The 22066-nt window shown below is 35.1% G+C and overlaps 1 protein-coding gene and 1 non-coding gene across 5 annotated transcripts; both read right to left on the bottom strand.

Annotated features, from left to right (window-relative positions):
* Positions 1–2776: 2776 nt before the first annotated feature.
* Positions 2777–21782, bottom strand: LOC116770231 (uncharacterized). Of its 4 annotated transcripts, none has more exons than XM_032661617.2 (19): positions 21635–21782; positions 18502–18645; positions 18220–18344; positions 17670–17842; positions 16616–16749; positions 13303–13502; positions 13006–13194; positions 12753–12892; positions 12141–12292; positions 11587–11789; positions 10720–10889; positions 8113–8261; positions 7696–7953; positions 6094–6265; positions 4658–5061; positions 4341–4507; positions 4149–4258; positions 3569–3704; positions 2777–3265 (listed from the first exon to the last, which is right to left on the bottom strand). In XM_032661617.2, exons 2-19 carry the CDS (start codon positions 18641–18643, stop codon positions 2894–2896), a joined length of 3396 nt encoding a protein of 1131 aa, XP_032517508.2. In that variant the 5' UTR covers positions 18644–18645; positions 21635–21782; the 3' UTR covers positions 2777–2893. The 4 variants fall into 4 exon arrangements, with proteins under 4 accessions (XP_032517508.2, XP_032517509.2, XP_032517507.2 ...); XM_032661618.2 differs by having other exon boundaries at positions 10720–10862; positions 11587–11801; XM_032661616.2 differs by having other exon boundaries at positions 11587–11801.
* On the bottom strand, positions 9179–9252 carry Trnat-agu (transfer RNA threonine (anticodon AGU)). The gene has a single exon. It is a non-coding gene; the product is annotated as a tRNA-Thr (tRNA).
* Positions 21783–22066: the final 284 nt, after the last annotated feature.

Below are 22066 nucleotides of genomic sequence, written 5' to 3' on the forward strand. Positions count from 1 at the left end.
TAGATAGAATAATTTGCGAGGAAACATTAAAATATTGCTAGTTACCAAACACTGTATGTTTGAATTGGGGTATTTTTTTTTATAAAATAACATTATTAAATAAACGCCTTTATTAATTTCGACGAACTCCTTTGTGTTTTCTCTACGCAGTGCTCGAGATTGTAACTCTTCCGACAAATAAAAACGTTGACATTGGCAAAATATTCCTTTATTCCAGTGCGAATGAAGCCATAGCATTGAAGAAAAATTGTAATATTACTATACAATTTACTGTCCATTTTATATTACGCCCTGATTATTGTCAATTGTTATCAAAACTGATGTATATTTGACGTGTAACAAGCTGAGATCCTGAGGCCCAGCGAGTAAACCAGCGAATGCTCCAGCACGTAGCACGGTGACCCATTTCGGAGCGCTGTAAGATCTGGTAGGAATATTTTTAACGTAACTAGTTCAACGTGATGCTTTAAATTATATAAATATTATGATGTACACGTTACGCCATTTATATCTGTATGTATGTTTAGTCACCGGTTAATATATTATACAATTAAAGTACAAATTAAATGATCATTATTCGTAAACAGTTTAGTGAATGAAAAACTAATTGATAACCGAAATTCTTATAACATGTTTAAAAGATTAGTTCGTCAAGTCAAAAATTAGCAGTGAAATAATTTGACACACACATACATAGCAAGGCTGTAATAAATCAGTTTTATACAGCATGAATACATAAATAAAGCAAAGTTATTATCATTAATATTGAAAAGAATTAAAAGGTTCGGTTGATTTTAGGTTATAATATTATTGGTTATTCTAATTAAATGTGATGAATTCTTATTGAACAACCAGAGTTTCCTTTAGACTCAGTCGCATATAACATTACATATTCATTATCGATTCTCCTTGCGCTTGACTACTTAAATCATTAAAGTTAATTTACCATTTAACATAAAAGTCGTGATGTGATCGTTGTCGTGTCGTACAGTATAAATGTATGTTTCAGTTAAGCCGGCTACAGCATTTCAGTTCCGTAGCCGTTACTTTTTAGCCGGAGAGTGCTCTTCGGAAGGAAGGGTAAAAGCGATTAGACGAAAGATAACTTCGCTTCGGAGAAATGTTTGAGATTAGTCGGCTGTTTTTATTGCTACGAAGCTTTTGTTCCACTATTATATATAATTTTGTATTCATGGAATAGTTCACAGAAATATTCAAATAAATGATATCACGGATTGATACACCGATAATTACTACATTGAAATCGTGATCTCATGCTATTTCTTAGCTTGATGTCTGCAATGCATTCTAAAACCAGTATAATACATATTATTTGGGCCGCATGCGGTATTTATTATGTGTCAGAGTGTACCCCAGCGTCATTACTCAGAGCCTGACGTCGTCTCAACTCCTATACCCTTGATAGAAATTCACCTACAGACATATATAGAGCGACTAACGAGCACATACCTATTTGTTATCGTAGATTGATAATTGGAATGTCATTAATGAAAGTAAATATAGGTAAAAGTTACATTTTTTAAAGTAAAAATAAACCTTCCCGACCTCTTTCAATTCAAAGTCGGTTCAAATAAGAGATTAAACAGTTTAGTTTCGTTTACAGCAAGCTTTATTTCACTTATATTTCGGGCATCATTAACTTGTCCAGTAATTTTGACATACTAATTGTCACATATTATCCATAATCTACTTGAAAGCTAAGAGTTCTTCAGACGCAACCAATGATTAATGCAATTGTACTATTAACTGTATGGATTTCCCGCCATTATTAATCCTAACCCCAGCCGCGCCACACGTTAACACATCAGTGAAGTATTCCCCTCTATATATTTCTTGGTCTTGTTAATCAATTAGCTAGCCAATTTGAAAACTATCTCATATGACGTCTGTGCAATGACGTTTTAAGCATTGAAGAACGTTAAAGTAGTTCTTAAATTAAATTAAACTTTAAATTTAAATGTTACGAGGTGTCCGTTACGTCTATATCGTGACGTACGGATGCCAGTTCGAGTTACTTTTATAAACGATATTGACAAAATAAAAATTTACCATTCATAACAAAGAAGTTTTCATATTAATGTGCACTGTTAAGGCTGTAAGTGTTGTAAGTTATATATACACATATATATATATATAATTTGAACTATTTTTCTCAAAGTGACTATATATATATATATTTATATCGGATTTATTACAAATTCATTGTTTTAAAGACAGGACGCAAGCCTCGCTGACGTCACTAATGTCACTTGTTTCAGTACGTTCCAGATATTTTAAAATGAAACTTCAATTCTTCTAAATGTTCTTGTATTTCTTGAAGATTCTTCATAATCACATTCTTTATGATCCGCACTCGCTGAACTCTGCCGTCCGCTGTCGTGCGTCCAGACGTCATATTTATACCAGAATTCAAACATAGTTCTATTCTCTTTGATTTCGTTTTACTTTTAACAATAGTAACGATGACCAATAAGTTGTTATAATAATTGATGCCAGTCTTGAGTTATTTTCATGTTGCATCCGTCATTGAAGCTGCTAGCGCCGATATATATATATATATATATATATATATATATATATATATATATATATATATATATATATATATAAATCAATAGTCTTTATGATGCTATTACGGCTGCGTTCTCGTTTCTTTAATAACATTTCTCAGCAGCCGGTAATTAAAAGTAGCTTTAATTATGAACTCTGACATATAATTCACTTGCAAAGAAAGCGAAAATAAATAAACACGACATACAACAAACAGGATTTATTAAATATCAACCCGTAACAAAGGTAAACATAAACAAGAACATAGCATTATGATTGTACATTAAATGGCTATAGTATATGTTTAATCTGTGCGGGTGAGCTAGTCTATGGTGGCCCTGCTCTGCCGGTAGGAGTCCCCGACGACGCCGGAGATCGTGTATTTCTGGTACGCACTGTTCTTAACGTCGAGCCCGGTCTCGCCGGTGGTGTCGCCGAGGGCGGTGGCGACGTCGTTCCGTTTCCTGAGCCCCAGGTCCAGGTTGTATCGAGGGATGTCTATGCCGAGGCTCCTGGTGCTCAGACTCCTCCCTATGGACTTGGTGCGCTTCACGCTGAAGCTGTCTTTGGGCAGCCTGATGTCGTACAGCGGGTTGATGACCCCGGTGAAGCTCTGGTTGGTGTTCAGAGTCAGCCGGGACAGGTCCAGCCGGTCCGTGTGGAGCGGCTTGGGCGTGAAGTCAGGATACTGAGGCTGGTGATGATTAAAAAAAAACAAGATTTTCGGATATGCTACGCGTTTTTAGTTGATTAAAAAAAATCATCTCGTCTGTCCGTAATGATGGTTGCTGTTACGGAAGCGAAATGTCGAGAGTATTTTGTATAAAATATTTAAAAAAAACGCGTAGTATATCCGAAAATCTTAGATTCATTTAAATGTGTACTCGTGAAAATCTTATTCTCGTATAGCAATCCTGTTCAATACATTTACGAGTCAGTATCGGATGAGTCTTATGTGAAAATTATACTAAATTGTATAAGAGAACAGAGACTTCACCTGTCTATCGTTGTAACGTGGTGGTGGTGGGGGGAGGGGCGGAGGGGTCTCGTCGTCGGTCACGTGGTCGGGGGACCGCGCGCGGTATCGCTGGGGGGGCTCCGGGGGACCTTCGCGGTCAGGGAGCCTCCATGTACTATAGGAAATATATAACATAGGTAACTGATAAGTCTTATCATCGTGCTAATAAAGTTTAATGTTTGTTTACGCAATAACCACTGGGTTAATGACAAATATTATACTGTAAATAAACTGGCTTGGGTTAAATTATATTTACGTGTAACAACACGGGACAGCTGATGTTAGTGAGAGTTCTAGTGGGAGGAGCGTAGTCAGAGCAATAACAATATACCAACAAGAGAGACATTGCGGTGACGACGGAATAAAAAGATCTGAAAGACGAGTACGCTGAATATTACTTGTATTGCTTACGAAAATCTTGTTTATATAAGACTATATTTACTTAAAGTTTAGTTTATAATGTTTATCTTGTTTCACTGTTTTATTACAAGCAATGTGTGCGTGTGTGATTGTGTGTGTGTGTGTGTGTGTGTATATGTTTACAATACGTGGGTCTCACTCTGTGTGTCTCTCCGCGCTCCTCGCCCTCGCAGCCCTCGCCAGACGGTGGAGAGCGAACAATGCACCCTCACTCGCGGGTCCCAGGCGCGGACATAGCTCCTGTAGAGTCTGTGAACCACAAACACAGATGTCTTCACTGAAACACATTATACATCAAAATACATTTCACATGATATATCTTGTATCTGACCGAAAACTTCCCCGCGTGCAGCATCGCGGGCACCAGATCCCCTAGTGCGAGATGCAGGACTCCCCCCCGTGACATCATCACACCCAGCGGGCTGGCCCGGGACACAACCCACTCGTCGCGAGCCGACCACGATGATTCCTCGACATCTGACGCTCCTGATTCCTCCACTGGGTGATGAGGAAACCAAACCAAACCAAATATAAAGCAACTTCAAGATAACATAATATACTGTGCAAATACAGTAACATAGGTAAGCTATAACAAGGAACCTAAAATTTTCTTGGAGATATATTCATTTTCAAGCTATTGTAACTTACCAGATAAAGCATCTTTCACACTGTTGATAAAATCTAATGTCTCCAGTATGGTCGGTCTACTCAAAGTCTCTTTACTCCTGACAGTAGACCCGGCAGACTGCGGTCTCTCCTTCATTTCCTTTATGCTCTCCACCGGCTCCGAGTAAACTAGACTCTTCAAGGTGTGATACTTCCTCCTTAATGTTTTGCTATCTGATTGATTTGTTATCGTGATTTCCGGGAAGCCGTATGTTGTAACCGGTCTACTCCGGCGGGACCTTCGTCTCACCCTGGCCTGCTCGAGAGCCGGGGCTTGACTACTCGGAATAACATCAGGTTTCGTATGGTTTCTCCAGTAGTTGCCGTTTTTGACACTGGCAAGGATCTCCTCTGTACTCTCGTAACGACACATTTTGGACTGTGATCTGATTACAAAGATATATTTCTATCAAGGAAACAGTTAAATATTCTTAATTCTTGTATAATTTTTGTATATTTCAGTACTAACTTTCACGTCATAACAAACAAAACTACGGACATTTAATACGACCACAAAGTATATCGGTATTTAAAATATGTTTTCTTTAGTTAAACTTGTCAACTTCGTTCAATAGAGCCACATATTCCTTTTATTTCTCGTCCACTGTACACGTTTGGCATACAAATGTTTATCTCATATTATTTTGACACGTGATATCGGAGTCCATAAAAGTGTAAATTATCACATATTGTCACATGCACGTTACGCATTACACACATAACATTAATCAAAATATAACACGTGAGACATTTGATGTCGTGAAAGATTACAGGTAGTTACAAAAGCTTTGATTTTCATTTGTCTTTTTAATAAAATATGTGTTGTAGGAATATGAGAGGGTAGGAGAGGCTCGAACGACATATAAGCAGTTGTCAGAGGACATCAGGACTCTTACTTCGCTCGTAACGCGCGTTGGTGTATTAGGTTAGTCCTTAGTAGATTGTCTGTGTGTTTAAATCTTTCATTTGTGTTATATTCTGATTTCTTTTCACGATAAGTTTAAATGGAGATAGTTGAAAGTTATTAATTTAAAATTAGAGTTTTGTGCAAATTTAATAAATTAGTAAGTGGAATTGCATCGAATATTAATTTTAAAAAAGTCAATTCTAATGTTGTTTGTAAGAGTGTTATATGTTATGATCTGGTTTTCTGAATCAGTAGAATTAAATAATAATAACCGCTAAGCTACTCTTTGTCTTTGGAGATATATACTTATGTACGTCGAACTGCTGGATACATCATATTGTTGTTATTGTACTTCTAGAATTCTAGATTATTATAGAGTTTTATTATTCTTATTCTGAAATGTTTACTGTCTGACAACAAAATACCGCTTTCATTTCGTTAATGCCTCCAAACAGAGATTTCTTATATTTTTAATGTTTTTTTCATTTCTTCCTCATACTGATGGACCCACCTTCCGATCATAACGTTGTTGAAGGCAGCCAGCACACATCGCCGAGCCAGCCGCAGCTTGGCTTCGGCCTTGTCGCGTCTGCTTAGAGTGAGTTGAGAACGTTCTCTGGGAGGTAACTTCACGACGTACGACACAGCTAGACCGTCGCCCGTCGGAAACACTACGCGGAAGTCTACGGAAGATAAATGAGCAGAAAGTAGACATCTTGCCTCACAAATCCTTACAAAACAACCCGCGCTAAAGACTTCGTAATAATAAAGTTTGACGAAAACGTTGAAGAGAATACTAAATTTGTTCAAAAAAATAATAATATTTAAAACAAAAATACAAATGAACTCTGTATAAATTATTTGAGGAATCCGAATCCCTTTCTATTCAAATTCCTTTATGAAACAAGAAACAATAATGTTTTTTCGCGGTAGGGTTGTCTCTTTTGTGAGACAGTTTCTCTTTTATTGCCTCGACCTTTTCAAGTGAAAGTTGAGCCCTCAAATTTTCTCCCGCCATTCCCCTGAGTACAATGGAGTGGCACTTTCATTAATTAACATAAAAAAATATAATACCTTTACTTCGGTGCTGTTAAAAACAAAAAGAAAAATACTATTTTATTAAGATACAGTAATTATTTATTTAAATATTTTCAAACGCTCCCTTACTGTTTATAATATTACTGTCATACAAAATAACTAACAGGCTAGAGGATATATTTTTGTATTTAATTGTTGGTAAACGAGATGTCACTCTAAGAGATTCCACATCTCAGTATTTGATTTCATTCTTTTAATTTAACTGCAACGAAGAAATCATTCTTGTATATTACTTTTTATATATAAAATTAATATTTAAACACAAAACCTCTCGGTAGTTTCTGCGCGGACTCGCTCCGCCTCACATACACACACCGCTATGAATGTAAATGACTGTTCAACTATTTTTAGTGTAATCTTTTGTAATATAAAAACTATGCTGGCGGAAATTCTTTTAAGAAATTTTTATATCATGAAAATTACAAGAAGCTTTTTCTTATTGTGAGTGTCAGTTTAAAACGGTTGGGGTTGAATAGAAGGATAGTTATATTAAGATAATATAGATGCATTTTCTAACTTATCAAAAAAAAACACAATAAAATTCAGTTAAATTTTCTTCTAAATCCTGAGCTTCAGTTACATGGTATTAAGTTCATGATTATTAAAAAACCTTTTCATAGAAACAAACTCGGAGATCAAGTTACGATGGTTAAAACGCTAACGTGTTCCTGGATAGAACCAGAGTCAGCTTACACTCCCGAGGGATTACATTCTAGATCACAACCTAGCTTCCGTTTTGAACTGAAACAGTAATTTGAAGGGTATCATGTCATTAGCCGCTATTTATTATGAACTGTTCTACTGTTATTGTTCAAAGATATAGTTTGAATTTTAAAACAAAATTACTCCTAAGGAAAAAAATACTTCAGTGCGGATAATACATGTCTCATTAAACCAATGTATACATTCAACCTACCTCCAGATGACTCAGTATAATTTTTCTGTCAGAGATACTTCGTACATTAAACACTAAACTGTAAATCTTAAGTTATTAAAGTCAAAATTTCACACCAACCTGAGTGTCGATATTTGTTCACCAGTTCCACCATGACCCTGGCCCACCCGTACTTGGCCCCCGCCAGTAGCAGTCCCTCCCCCGCGTCCTTGCCGTCCAGCACCGACCTGCAGTACTCCTTCAAACCATCCAACTCAGATGAACTCCTCCTGACATCGAAGCCTTCGAGGAAGCAGGAGTTCTCGACAGCTGTGGTATGTAGCTGGAGTAGATAGGGCTTCAACACCGGCCCCAAGTACTTCTTATCTTCCTTCGCACCTGTATGATGGCGACACACATCAGGACACAAATACATATGAATTCAGTTAAGAAACTGAAATTGAATATTCCAGAGGCTGTGGATTCGATTCCGGTTCAGATTCTATCGAATTTTAATTCTAGGAGACAGACTAGTTTGTTCCATCATGTAGCTCTTACCTTTCTGCAGCCAGCTGATGACATGTCTCATGACTGTGAGCTCGTCCGACAGATCCTCGCGGACCAGCTCAGGGTCTCTGCGGACGGCGTCGATGAGGTACGCGGACGACGCGTCATAATAATCCTTCAGTTTGCTCCACTTCTTAGATCTTTGGATAACATAAATTGAATTATATTTTTTTTAATTCATTTATGTTATTTGCACTCGTCATAGGAATGTTGCTCAATAGCAAGCTTAACCTTAGGGATGTACTGAGACTACAAAAAGTTAAGGGGCTGGCCAGAAATAAAACAAAATTAATTTAGATGTAGAAGAAAAAATTAAAAAGGATACTTAATATAAGTAAGTAATTATAAAACCAAAAAAAAACAGTAAAAATAAAGAAAGGGTGATCAATAAATATTTAGGATCCATATTCCGTCAAGAAGAGCTGCTTTACTTGTTATCCAAACGTATATCTTAACGGAGTCTTCTCTACAGACTTATAAATAATTCCAGAGAATTTTTTTATATAATTTACCTTACAAGTTGTACCACTTGTAATTGCTAACTCTAATGTTCCTATTGAAATATTTTTTTATTAATGATTAAAATAATGTAATTAATTAAAATATTTTAAAAGAGCAGTCTATTTTAAAATCAAACTGGTGATGTGAGGTATCGTTTTTGAAATAATTCAAATATTTTATAATTCATTCTATTTTGATAAAAAGAGAAAAGTGTAACAAAATTTCTCAAACAAAAGGCGATACTGCGAAGCTCCAAACATTACTTCAAACGTCTACGAGCTTGTTCGAACTTAATAATCTTTTGACTATTATTCCTATCTATTAAAATTATAACTAAATTAGTTGTAATGTCGATAATTATATGAGACGTCTTTAATATTGCTCAGGAATGTTCTGAGAAAGGTAAGGAACGAAACTATCTCTTTAAGCTTCTGATATCTCTGAGAACTTAATACTGACTGTAAATTAACTTAACGGTTACGACTTCGTGGTTGAATATTTTATATCATGGGAAGAAAATTGTTAATTTTATGTAAAAAGTGGCAATGCTTCATCTAGGCCCCGGCGAGATTCGAACTCGCGATCTCCTGTTTACTAGACAGGCGCTTTAACCAACTAAGCCACGGCGCCGATGGGCGACGTCCCGAAATAGCTAGTGAGTTCCCGTAGCTATACTACCTCTATATATCATTCCTCCTCACCTGTTCCATATCAACTAAACTTTACTAAAATTTAAGGAAAACTTTGATAAAAATATACGAATATTAAATATACAATATGATCATTGTCTGTGTGGGTAAGTTGAACTCAATGGCCACAAAACTATTACCCGGGATTGACACTCGCGTACGAGCCGCGAGACGAGACACGAGACGAAGCACGAGGTGACAGCTTAAATAGTCGCTCGAGAGCATAAATTACCGTTATTATTACGAGTGTATTGAGAATTTAAAGTTTTCGATCACATCCGATAATATAACGCGATTACAATATAAAAAATAATAATTAAATATTAAACTCGACGTTGGTATGAAGACGACAAAATATTTTACATCTAACCAACATAATGTAGTTTAAAAATTTTACAAAATTAATTTACACGAAAAAATAAATTCTGGTAAAACGTGCGTACATTGAAAGCGTGCATCGAAATTAAATTTCCACGCAGATGTTAAATGATGCTCACGCCGCTCGTCTGAATATAAGGCAACAGATAAAATATTTTAAAACGATAATTTATTACAACACAATGCACTTTCATTAAAACTTGTGTTTCAGATTAAAAATTGTTTCGAAGTTTTTTTTTTTTGTTAACATTACATATACACTGATATTACTGTGTTTATTATCGCTACGTATGTTTCTGTACACCGACGGCTCATACTTTTGTATTTTAGTTATAATTATTTCATTTGATAGTTTTTAAACGGAATTTGGTTTCAAAGAGAAAATCACGAAGTAGATTTAAAGAAGTCCTCGGTGTCCAACTGACATCTCCATCTATAAGCTCTGTTGTAGTTACAGGGAAATCCGGGACAATAATATATATATATATATATATATATATATATATATAGCCCATAAGATATTTTGACGTTTGATGACATAGAGCCAAATAAGTGGAAAGCTAAATCAAAATCCAATGAGAAAAATCCTTCCGAAACCAAAAAAAAAAAGTACAGTAAAATTTCTTTTTATAAATTTGAAGTAGAAATGTCACTGACAAATGACTCTGAATTGTGAGTTAGAAGATTCTGGTAACGACAACGATTTCAAAGCTACTTAACCGTTTTCCTGAAAGCAGCGCTGACAGTGAAGAGGAACAAGAAGCGTGACGTGCGAGGTGGGATTCATAAAATATATTGACTTTGCTTAGCAACAGTTCTACAATGAAACGCGGACGAACGTGCACACTTGATCTAATGACATATTATGTTGAAGGTCAGGTGTGAAACCTTAAGTTCAATAAGATTGAGAACAGCTTCTTTGTATAAGATATTCTATGTTTTTAATAAATATTCCTCACGGTCAAAGTCACGGGCACAGACAGTATCGCATCCGGCTTATATAATTTAAACGTTACTGCGGCACACAAACCTGTAAGCGGCCAGCTGAGGGTCACTCCCGTCGGCCGTCCTCCGATCCCAGAGGTACAGGTCCCGTGCCTGGTCCAGCATCACGGCCAATAGCTGCACGAGGTGTTCCACGCCTTCTAGGGGGACAGACGTCGGCTGGTTAAGCTGAGGACGGAAGGCGCCGGGTTCATCCTATAAGTCGACGCATAGAAAGCTATTGATTTTGAATTTAGCCTACGATCACGCCAAAGCTAAAAGTGGTAAATTATAAGTTGCCAAAGAAGTAATATGAGCTGGCACCCAAAGATAGCGTTGTGTATATTTTGATAGAATTTACAGGCGATGCGTATTTTAATTTGTTTCTGAACACCCGGATTATTAATTTAGATATTTATTGTCAACACAATTAAGAAGCAATCACAGAAACAGGGCAACTGGCAAATCACAAAGATACCGTATTTTGTCACGACAATATAAGATCTCATACATCTAAGTAAAGAGGAAACTATAAGACATTTATTGGGAAATAAATCATTTCAGAAAGACAGAGATATTTGACTGATATATTTTTTTCATAGTATAATCTCGTCAGTAACGTGGTGTTGGAACTTAACTGTTCCTCGTGTGAATAATCAACTGGATGTTCCTATTGAAGGTACTTCCTTTGAAAGAGTGAAAGTTCAAGAATTCTATCATTCCATTTCTTTGAAATATCAATAGGAATTTATTACACCGAGAAATATATCAGTAGTCTCAGGTAATGGTAGCTATGTACCATCAGATAAACAATTTACTTCTGTAATTTCCTGCCTTTCGATTGTCGAAATATCTCAAGAATATAATTTAATCGCTAAATTTACTGTTTCATAATCAGTTCTTATCAACTTACATAATTTATCATATTCTTGCACACCAGCAATTCTCTTGCGACTCTAGCCAAGTACACTAAATGTACTTTGGAGAAGCCTCCTCCAACCGTCCCGGGGTCTCTCATCCCTGGTCCCCCTGGACCCCCCGGTCCCCTGCCTCTCACCCGTCCACACAGCGCCAGCTCCAACTTCTCTGACGGTGTCTGAGGAATCTCTTCGCCAACTGACAAAAGGCCTTTTTAAACTTGGACTTTGTAGTTACATTTATGATGTGAACATTGGATACGAGTTACATACCTCGAAACTAAAGTTAAAATAATACTTGCTTGAGAGGAGCGACTCGATATGAATGAGCTTCTGAAGCTGAAAGCTTGTAACGCGTCTTTCACATCGGATACAATTCATTAATTAGGTATATATTTTACATTTTTTTAAGTAACTGATTGACGTCGTTGATTTATCAATAAATATTACATTAAACATAAAATAGCATATTAACAAAATCTTACGTGGATTCCACATAATTGACGTCACCGAAAACCTACTGACATGCTTATTCATTAAGTTCACTTACCAGCCACTCTGTGTAGGTACATGAGACAGTTCCTGATAGCAGTAGCATCTTCCCTGCCCCCAGCATCCCTCGTCCCGCGCCGCGCCCCTGCCTCGCGTGCCCACCAAAACACAAACCCTGCGGGTCCGCCGCGCTCATACAGGTGGAGCAGACTGTAGGATAGAGAAGGCCAGTAAGCAGTGTGCTTAAACAGAAGAGGCAATTAAGATTATCATCATTTTTCGCTAAACAATAGGACAGTTGCCGTCTTGAATCGTTCCTCCCTACCTATGTGAGGCCGTTTATACAATTTTTTTTGTAATGTTTATTGCGTGTTATTACACGAAATGAGTATACCATATACAAAGTGTGACGAACTATCGTAGGTCTTATAACATTGCACATTATAATCAACCTCCCTCATAGAGATTTATCTCCTGAATGCAGCATACGAGTATGTATAGTTAGTTACACATATATTATTACAGTATTAATAACACAGACAACATAACTTAAATGTGAAACACGTAAAAAACCATCGAGTCCTTATAATAAATAACAAAAATAAAATTGACGTCTTGTCTTGTAAAGTAAAGAGTCATTTGTGTATTTAAAACGCAGTGAGTCTCTCACTTGTCTAGAACAATGAGCAAGTGATGAGCTGCATGAGCGGCGGGCAACAATGACGAGACACCTCTCATAGCAGCACAGCGCTGCAGACGGTGACGAAGAGCACAACTAGCGCTGTAGCGACTCAAAAGATGAGCGGAACCCTTAAAGAAAATCAAGGAACTTATTAAGAAGACTCATACACCAACTTTATAATATTGTTACTGCTTACTACCACGTACAACTTTAGAGAGATTGGATTTCACGCCGCATTTACCTGAAAACAGCCCTCTCTCATTTTGTCCACTAAACTGTTTAGGGCTCCAGCTATCCTGGCCACCGTGGACTGGTCTGAGAAGTGTCCATCTAACGTGGCCTCCAGGGTCGGATTCCACAGTTGCCACGTGGCGCTGCGATCTGCTATCGATAGAGATGTAGGCGGACCCACGGCTGCTGCGTAGTAACCCTAAAAACTACATGTCATGACTTATCTAAACTATTATAAAATGTAAATTACTCTTTTGCTATCATAAAATAATGGTATTACAAAGAAATCCGCTATCCATAAACTCACATGCTGAGCAGCGGTATAATGCAGCAACGCGAGAGGGTGTGTCAATGGTACTCTAGTAGTGTAGGAATGTTCGCTGCAACCAGCGACACGAGCTGCCAGCATCATCTTGGCCTCGTCCTGTCCCGGACCCACACGGACCATGACCCACGAGGCCCCCTCCACTATAGCCAACCTGCGCTCACTGGAGGCCTGATAACTTACTGGTATAAGGAAAGAATAATTAAACATAATGTAGAAGGTGAAAACGAACAGAGGTTTAGCATACGATTCTGGAGTTTTTTCACTACGACCTACTTTAATTGGGGAAAACCTTTTGTTACAGAATCTCTACGAGCCCTGGACTACCCGTTAACTACCCTATACGATCCATATTTTAAAACGCAAGTCTTTGTCTTGTCTGCTGTAGTTATTTGTTGTTAAATTATGCTTATAAAATGTAATAAACTTTAAGTGTTTCGTGGTTTACATAACTATAATAAGTAACTTATTAATTTTAGGCAAACAAATAACAGAGTCAACGAATAAATGTATGAGTTTTCAAACGTGACGTAAACAAACTTTCAAACGAATTTGTGTTGTGTTTTCAACTGGGACATTTCACGAGCCAGTTTTAAATAGCTTTGTGGAAAGTTCTGCAGCGATTAACTACAGCTCGAATATTGTGGACTGTGGGTAAAGTAGTTCGTCCGCGGTAACCCGTATTGTAAAACATATTAATTGTAGCGACATTTTAATGTTATTGCGTGTTAGTTATAGCCCATCTCAATGCCCAGAATCACTCCTCAGCTCCTTGAGTGCGATTTTCACAAAACTATCCATGGAAGACAATATATACAAGAAAAATAATATCATCATTTCCAAAACAACTTGGTCAGAAAATAAAGGTGTTTTGTTAATCGATATCATATATAATTTTTATTAAATGATAGATATGTAATTAATATGTTATATTGTTGTTAAAAATACCAAAGACATCGAGTTTAATGTTATCAATTTCCATAAACGTAAACACAAGCCACTGGCAGCTAGCGACTGGATTTGTTCCTGTAAAGGTTTGTTTTATCCGCCGTCTCTTCGGTTATCCTATATTATTTAACGTCACATATTTCAAGCTAACGGTAATTCTTTCAGATATTTTATAAGATTATAATACGCCGGCCATGTATGTATGTGGTTCCGTTACAAAATTCGTTGTCGATTTTTCGATAACATCTACTTTTGTCAAATTGTTAGTAGTTCTCTTCCATTTTTAATGAAATAAAAAGTTTAGGAAACAACTCCTTTTAGTGCAGTTACGCATGATCCGTTCAGAGCACTCATTGATTAATTAAATTTTTTGAAAAATTAAAATTTTTATATTTATAAAATGTTATAAATGTACCAAAAGCTTTTACACTTAAATTTAAGATGTTTTAAATGGAAATGTATTTTTTAATTATTTTATATTGTTAATAATTTATTAATGATAATTTAGTACTGATGGCTATAGAAAAAATATATTTGGAATATTTTTATTAGCAACCCAATTAACATGACTATCAAGAAGCAAATAAAAATATAAGTTGAGAACCAGCAATTTAAAGTTGAGTGGACCGAGAGTTCTGCTTTCATTCAAACTTTATTAGACTTCCGACATGTATTAATTGTGAGGAGAAATTCGGTCATAACATAAAGACAAATTTTGAGACATACTTTCCAAAAAAGCACTCGTCATTTAACACTAAATTTCCTACTGGTGACGCCAGGTAGGCAGCAGTTGAGGAACTTCAATAGAATCAAGAGCCATCATATACTGGCTGCAATCTTCCAGCAGTATTAACACAGCAAAATTTAGTTTCTATCTAAAGGGTTGCTAAGATAGGAAAACCGTACACAGACGAACACCTAAAAAATATGTAAATGCATCCGAAGAGCTTATTTCAGGATTTGTAAAACAAAGCAGATATTACGAATAGAGTTAAAGAGTTTGGATATAAGCAGCCAGGATATCGAATACCTGGAACTGGTTCTGTTCATCAGTAGACGAGTCCAGTGTAAATGATACAACGCAAAATTTAGCTCTTGTCTGATTCATGTCTTATTATTATTTTCAAAAAGACGTACTAACAGACGATCAGTGGAAACAAAACAAATATTTCCTTTGATGACGTTGCTTGTCAACAAAATCATAAACTACAAAGGAAAGAATATTTTATGTTTTCGACCTTAGAAGAAGTTATTTAGCTTTCGAAAGTAAGTTATTTTTGTTCAGGATTTTAAAAACGAAACATTGTTTAGCTGAATCGTCAAAAAAATTCATTAAAATTTGTTACACTATTTATAAAAAACTATTAAAAACAATAATTTTAGATATTAGGGAAGCATTTATCATCAGGTTTAAGGAAGCTAAATATACCAGAACAACTTGGGCATTTGTCAAAAATCCACTTGATGTTTTATTAATTTATTTTCCCACTTTAAAGTCACTTTGCTGTAATTGAAAAACAAGAAAATACGTGTTGAATTTAAAATACCGATGTAGGCAAGATGTGATCTTAGTTCACAACCTAGGTCTGCTTTGAATGACCTGGAGGAGGTAGACATGAACATTTTCAACGCTTGGAACAATATTCCTGATTGTTCCGACTGATAGAAAAAGCTTGGGCATGTTATTTCCCTCTTCAGTTATATATTTATACGACATTATTTTTCAATCTTTGGCTTGGAACTTGGCATGCTTACCATACAAACCTGACTCACTGAAACTTTCCAAGGAAATGCAACCACATAGTTCACCAATAAATATCTTTACTAGAGTGTAGTTAATTAAACAAGAAGTTTTCCTCTCAATTTTTGACAAAATTGTTGTCTTGTTATTTGGCTCATTGGTTCCTACTTTGCCGACCTCTGTCTCTGGCACTGATTCACGAACTCTGTTTAAAGTGAGTTTGAAACTGTTTTCTTTAATTAATATTCATAGAAATAAGTGAAACCTTATATTATTATAAATTCTCCTGAACATACATACATGTAGTACGCTTACCACTTGTTCCCAACGTTTAAATGTTTTCATTGACAACCCTCGCCTAGGAGAGTCTGAACATAATAGCACAATCAATAACAACATGATAAGTAATGAACGAACGAGTTACTGGAAACTTTAAGTGTAGAGTATGGACGTCATAGTCATGTGTTAAGTTATTATTTTATTTTTGTGAGTTTCTATCAAAAGCTTATAATAGACAAAACCAAATCTAAATATATAAACATTAAACGTTTCTACCAAAGAATGTGTTATAATATTTTTTTTCAAATATTAGACAAATATCCTAACCTTTCTCTATATAGCAGTATTCTCCAGGCGCTGCGTGTGCAGCAGCTCGAGCGCTCATAGCCCTGGAGGCTCCTCCGCCTCGGGCGCAAGCACCCTTCGCCACCAACTGAACCCAGCGCTCTACCAACTTGTCTCTACATAGAGAGTATAAGACTTGTTAACGTTTATATAAACTATAGAATTAAACGTGTGCTTATGAAATAAAAATAAAGGAAGAATGTTTTTTAAAGTGGTCTATCGTCAATTGCTTAGTCCATAGAAAATAATCCTTTGTTTATGGAGAACATGTGAAAATATATTTGGTACTGATAAACAGCTTATCTTTAGTGACGGCCAATATCAAGACAAGTTTAGCTGTGTTTTGAATAGTAAATACTAAATCACATATTGCCCCACATTTTTCGGTTCTGTTTGAAGTTATCTACAATACTGTTTTATATATTTATATATATAATTCCACAGTACGCGTGTATGTCACTGAACTCATAAACGCCTGGACCCAGGTTATCTAGGTTATTTAAATTCAAAAAGCTGCAACGTAGGTTACTAAATGTAATGTTTTAGCAAACTGTACATACCTCTCTCTGAACGCAACTCTAATATTCACGAGGATGGAGTCGCGTGCAAAAACTAGTTTTATTACATTTTATTTACGGAATCAAAATTTCTCATCTTTTTGTAACTTATTTCTTAGTAGTTTTCATCAAAGAATAATTAAAATGTATATATTTTTTTTGTGAACTCTAAACCTTGTCCAAAATTTTTTTTATTTAAAAAAAATTGCTTCTGCCTTTATAATTAATTTCTTGTATAATGTTACGCTATGTCAAAGAAGAAAAACCTACGGATGAAAATTCTAACATTCTTGTTCCATAAATAACAATTTTATTTGTCTGCTGCAAGCATTTATAATGTTAAGATAGCCCAAAATAGTTGCTTTCACATAAAAATACCTTTTTTTTGGGTTAGTATAATTTAACCCAAAAAAAGTCTTATCACAATGACGTCATTATTACTTATTAGATTTTTTTCTTATTTTATGATCTTTACATACCTACACAAATATCCGTTGGCAGTAGTGAACTCAGCCCACTTATCTGCTTCTTTGCCCGAGAGTCTGATCTTCCCAAATCCCACGGGACCCTCCACCAGGCGACACTCCTCAGAGCCGTTCAGGACAGGCAGAGAGTCCAGAGTAACGAGGTATTCCAAAGAACGAGAACGCATCTAAAAAGAAATGCAAAATAATAGTTTTATAACATACTTTAAATGATACAGGATCAGAATGACGAAAGACATAATATGATGAAAAGATTAAGTCAAAGAAATGAGTTATTGGAGCTGCTGGAAATATAAAACTGTGTTCGTGGACGTACGTGTATATGAATGTCTTATCCCACGAATGAAATAAAATTTTAGAGGATTCTACTACGAATTTAGAAGTTAATTCAAGATTATAATTAATTGCGTTCTGTCAAAATGTAAACTATTTAATAATATTCTGTCTTCATATGACATATATGTATATAAGCAAACATAACTTATGTCTTTTCAGAGACAACGTATCCTATGTTATCCTGTGTAACATTTTGATGATTGCTAACCTTCTTATCTCTATGTAGCGCAATGAGATGACAGCATCTGAACCGTGGATCTCTCTGACCGGCTCCATCTACTATTCTCTGGACCAAGTTCTCTATAGCCACCTCCGTCTCCACAGACATCCGACCTTGAGAAGATTTGAAAATATAGAATGTACAAGCAATATACTTCTTTAGAAAATTAAAACTAGTACGTAATATGAACAATACATAGGAAGTGGAGAAACAAGACCTCTCTACAAATAAGCTGAAATCTGAATCAAATAAGTATAAATCAAACCGTACCGCTGAGATCCTCCTCGTAAAGGGTGTCGACGTAAGAATTCAGCGACCTGACCTGTTGACTGCTGAACCTCAACCCTGACTCCGGCAGACGCAGGTCGAAGCCTGGCAGGTCGTCCGCTGGTGACGAGGACGCGGAACCCATCACTGGAATCAAAGTAGGATATAATAATTTGCCATACCTTCTACTATGTGGTCTTCTATACTCAAACTCCTTACATACAATCGCATTCAGTACAAGTAAGTAATATACGTACTTATGCAATGGTTTACACTTAAAATATATTCTCCAATACTACAATATTTGGTCTTATGATTTGTAAGTTTTGTAGCGTTAGGTGGTCATTTTATCTTAGTGTGACGTACTCTTATGGCGACATGAGGACAAAAAAGTATCATACTATCGTAATATTGTGAGTCCAATCAACACTAAAGAGTAAGTTAAACATTCATAGATATGTAAAAGTATTTTATTTCACTTATTAAATAAAGAATCATAATTTCCAAAACGAGTTCAATGAATGATTTAAAACAAAAAAGGGTTTTGCTGTCAATTTAAGTATTGAGTTTGAGTATGAAATTGCCTTTCAGATTAGGATAAAAATTTAGTGATGGGACTGTCTTTCCTAATCTCACTCCATTGTCAATGGTCGCCAATAAACCAAGGCTCTACTCCATTTTAAAAATAGGTTAAAATTTAAATCGTTAAGAAGTCTGCTGCACCATATTTAGAAAACATCGGTATCCGACGTGGATACACAATATGGGGCTATATAAAATTGGCGCTGATTGTTTCACTTCCGGCGGAAGAGTCGTTGTGTGTCGCCGGTCATGCACAGGTGAACGTAAACGATCTCGCATTGATCTTATACATAACTAACTATTACCAAAATAAATATTTCAATTGGTTATATTGTTATGATTTGATTTGATTTTATAATATTATTTGAAAATAATAAAATTTAATTTTTATTTTTTTGTTTGCTTTTTTACTTCTCACCAAAAATGTAAGTATATGTTAATTTTAAGGTAGTGAAGATATGTACAGAGATGTCTCTACAAATAAGATCAGTTTATTTCACGGTCTGACGAAACAAAGAAGAAAGATTTTCAAAAGATTGTCAGGTTCTTTATAGATTAATGAATGAGACGCTGGGATACCATCGACTATTTCTCTATGTTCTAGTTAATACATAAGCGTATGTTCCGTCTGTCTAATATCAAAGAAGTATTGAAAAATAATAATTAGTAATAAAATATAGTTTTTCTATCTCGCAGCTGGATGCGGAGTCATTAGTTATCTTTTTAATAAGACCTCCTTTTAAGTATGTTTCTTATTTGAGTTTTTTTTTTTTAATTTACAAATAAATGGTTAATAGTCGTTTTGGCAATGAATAAGTTGATCTGCTGCACTGTATATTGCACTCCTTATTCTGCTTAGTATCGACACGCTACACGCGGAGCGTGAACAGTTTGTATAAAACTCCTAACATTATAGCATTAACGTGTATTATTGACTTAGGAACGGGAGACGCCTCGTGTGTAGCAGAGACGCAGAACTAGATAAGCATACTGTTTTTTCTTAATTATAATGGATATCAAATGAAGCATTTATTAGAAGAAATGGTTTCTGCTAATATTTTCTTTAAAAAAGTTATCTCGTCAATGTAAACATTTGAATTTTTTTATAAAACATTGGCTCATTATCAAATATATCTTTGCGTTCTTTTAGAATTATTTTTTTTATTTAATTTAAGGTATCCAGCTTTAACATGAACGTTTCAAAACTGGCACACAAGATTCGATTAAAAATATCTTAAAAATTTCTAAAATATAAAAAAAGTTACGATACAATAAATCCGTGAGAAAACCGGGACAAGGTTTGTAAATAATAACCTTGTGAGAGTCAATGTCGCTATTAAATTATCCGCTATCGTAACTAGAACTCTGTGATAAATGGCGCTAAACTAATTATTGCGAACTGTTTCGTTACAACAAAATATAAGTTCAAATTAATTGAATACTAAGTCCGCTTCAACTTGACTATTATATAAAGGATATTTTTAAGTCCTCATAATTTATGTTTTTTTTTGTAATTAACTATAATAAACATCTGATGGTCACAATTACCGGTAAAGTACGTAATACGTAATGTTTTGACGCATTGTCATGCAGAAGGACGGCAACTGATGTGTGACGCTTGATTGTTGAAGTTTGTACAATAGTTTTTGAAGTTGTGTACAAAAAAAAAAACATTATTTATTCACAACAAACACAATGAATAGACTTGAGAATTGATGCACGTTTAAAAACAATATTTTTGTTAATACCTCGATCGTAATACTCCTTAAGTACTGTAGGTTATAACGTCCTGGCACTGACTAATTTCCGAACGTTAAGTACGATTTATTTTAAAGTATAGTAAAACGACTAACGGACGCGGTTTTGTTAAATTCACTTCGTTTATCTACACCCGTAGCGATAAACATTCAAATTTTTAACAAATTACACAATTGTCTTTACGCTTCATAGATTTTTGAACTGTTTTTTTTTTAAACGTTTTGTTTAAATGTGTCTAGAACTGATAAATAATAAATAAATAAATGTTTAATAAGAACCCAAAAAAGACAAAATAATTTTTAATTGCAAATATTTACGTAACTTTTTTAGAAACTCGAATAATCATAATTGATAACCTCAAAATAACATTTTCGCAAATAATCTACGCGAGGAGATTTATTTCATAAGAGCGTGTTAAAAAACTTCTTAAAAAAAGACAACTAAATAAACAAAGATAATATTTAAAAACTGTTATAATTCCGCAGTATTTTTCACTGTTCTTAATATTCAAAACTTAAATAATATAAAATGTTTAAAATTAAATATAAGATCTAAAAAAGGCAAGAAACTACAATTGAATATAATTTGATTAACCCCAATTCTATATTTCAAAATTAATACAAAACAAAATTTTAAAATTTCAATTGCCGTGGTTTACAAATTAAATACTTATATTTCGAACCACATTAATGAAACCACTAAAAAATAATTGTTTTTTTCGTTTAATATTTTTAATTTAATAATGTCCTTAAAATATATTTTATTTCCTTTAAACTGTTCAGTTTAAAATTCCTACCTGAATGAGTGATTTTTCCATAATAATCACAAACAATGTGCAAGTGGTGCTATTGTTTCCTAGTTCCAGTCACCGTACAGCTCGCAACAAAGCGCGGGAAACGAATGTTACCGTCCTCCTACGAACCATTTTACCACCACCACGTCAACTGTATTATGCATTATGACTTTATTTGATATTCACAATAATATCTTTTATCTAACAAAACGAAATAATTTGTTAAAATACACAATTTTACATTTCCGTCAGTTGTTTTCGTATTAAAAAAAACTTTAACGATAATAAATTCCTGTTGTGTTCACCGTGTCAGGAGTTATTGAAGACAAACAGCCGTCCACACCTCGGGATAGTTCGCTTATCGACCTCAAACATTTTATCAACAAACTTTAGTCCGGAATGAGAAACATTCGTTCAAATTAAAAAGTTATTAGG

Source organism: Danaus plexippus (assembly GCF_018135715.1).
Source record: "Danaus plexippus chromosome 13 unlocalized genomic scaffold, MEX_DaPlex mxdp_15, whole genome shotgun sequence".
NCBI classification, from domain to species: domain Eukaryota; kingdom Metazoa; phylum Arthropoda; class Insecta; order Lepidoptera; family Nymphalidae; genus Danaus; species Danaus plexippus.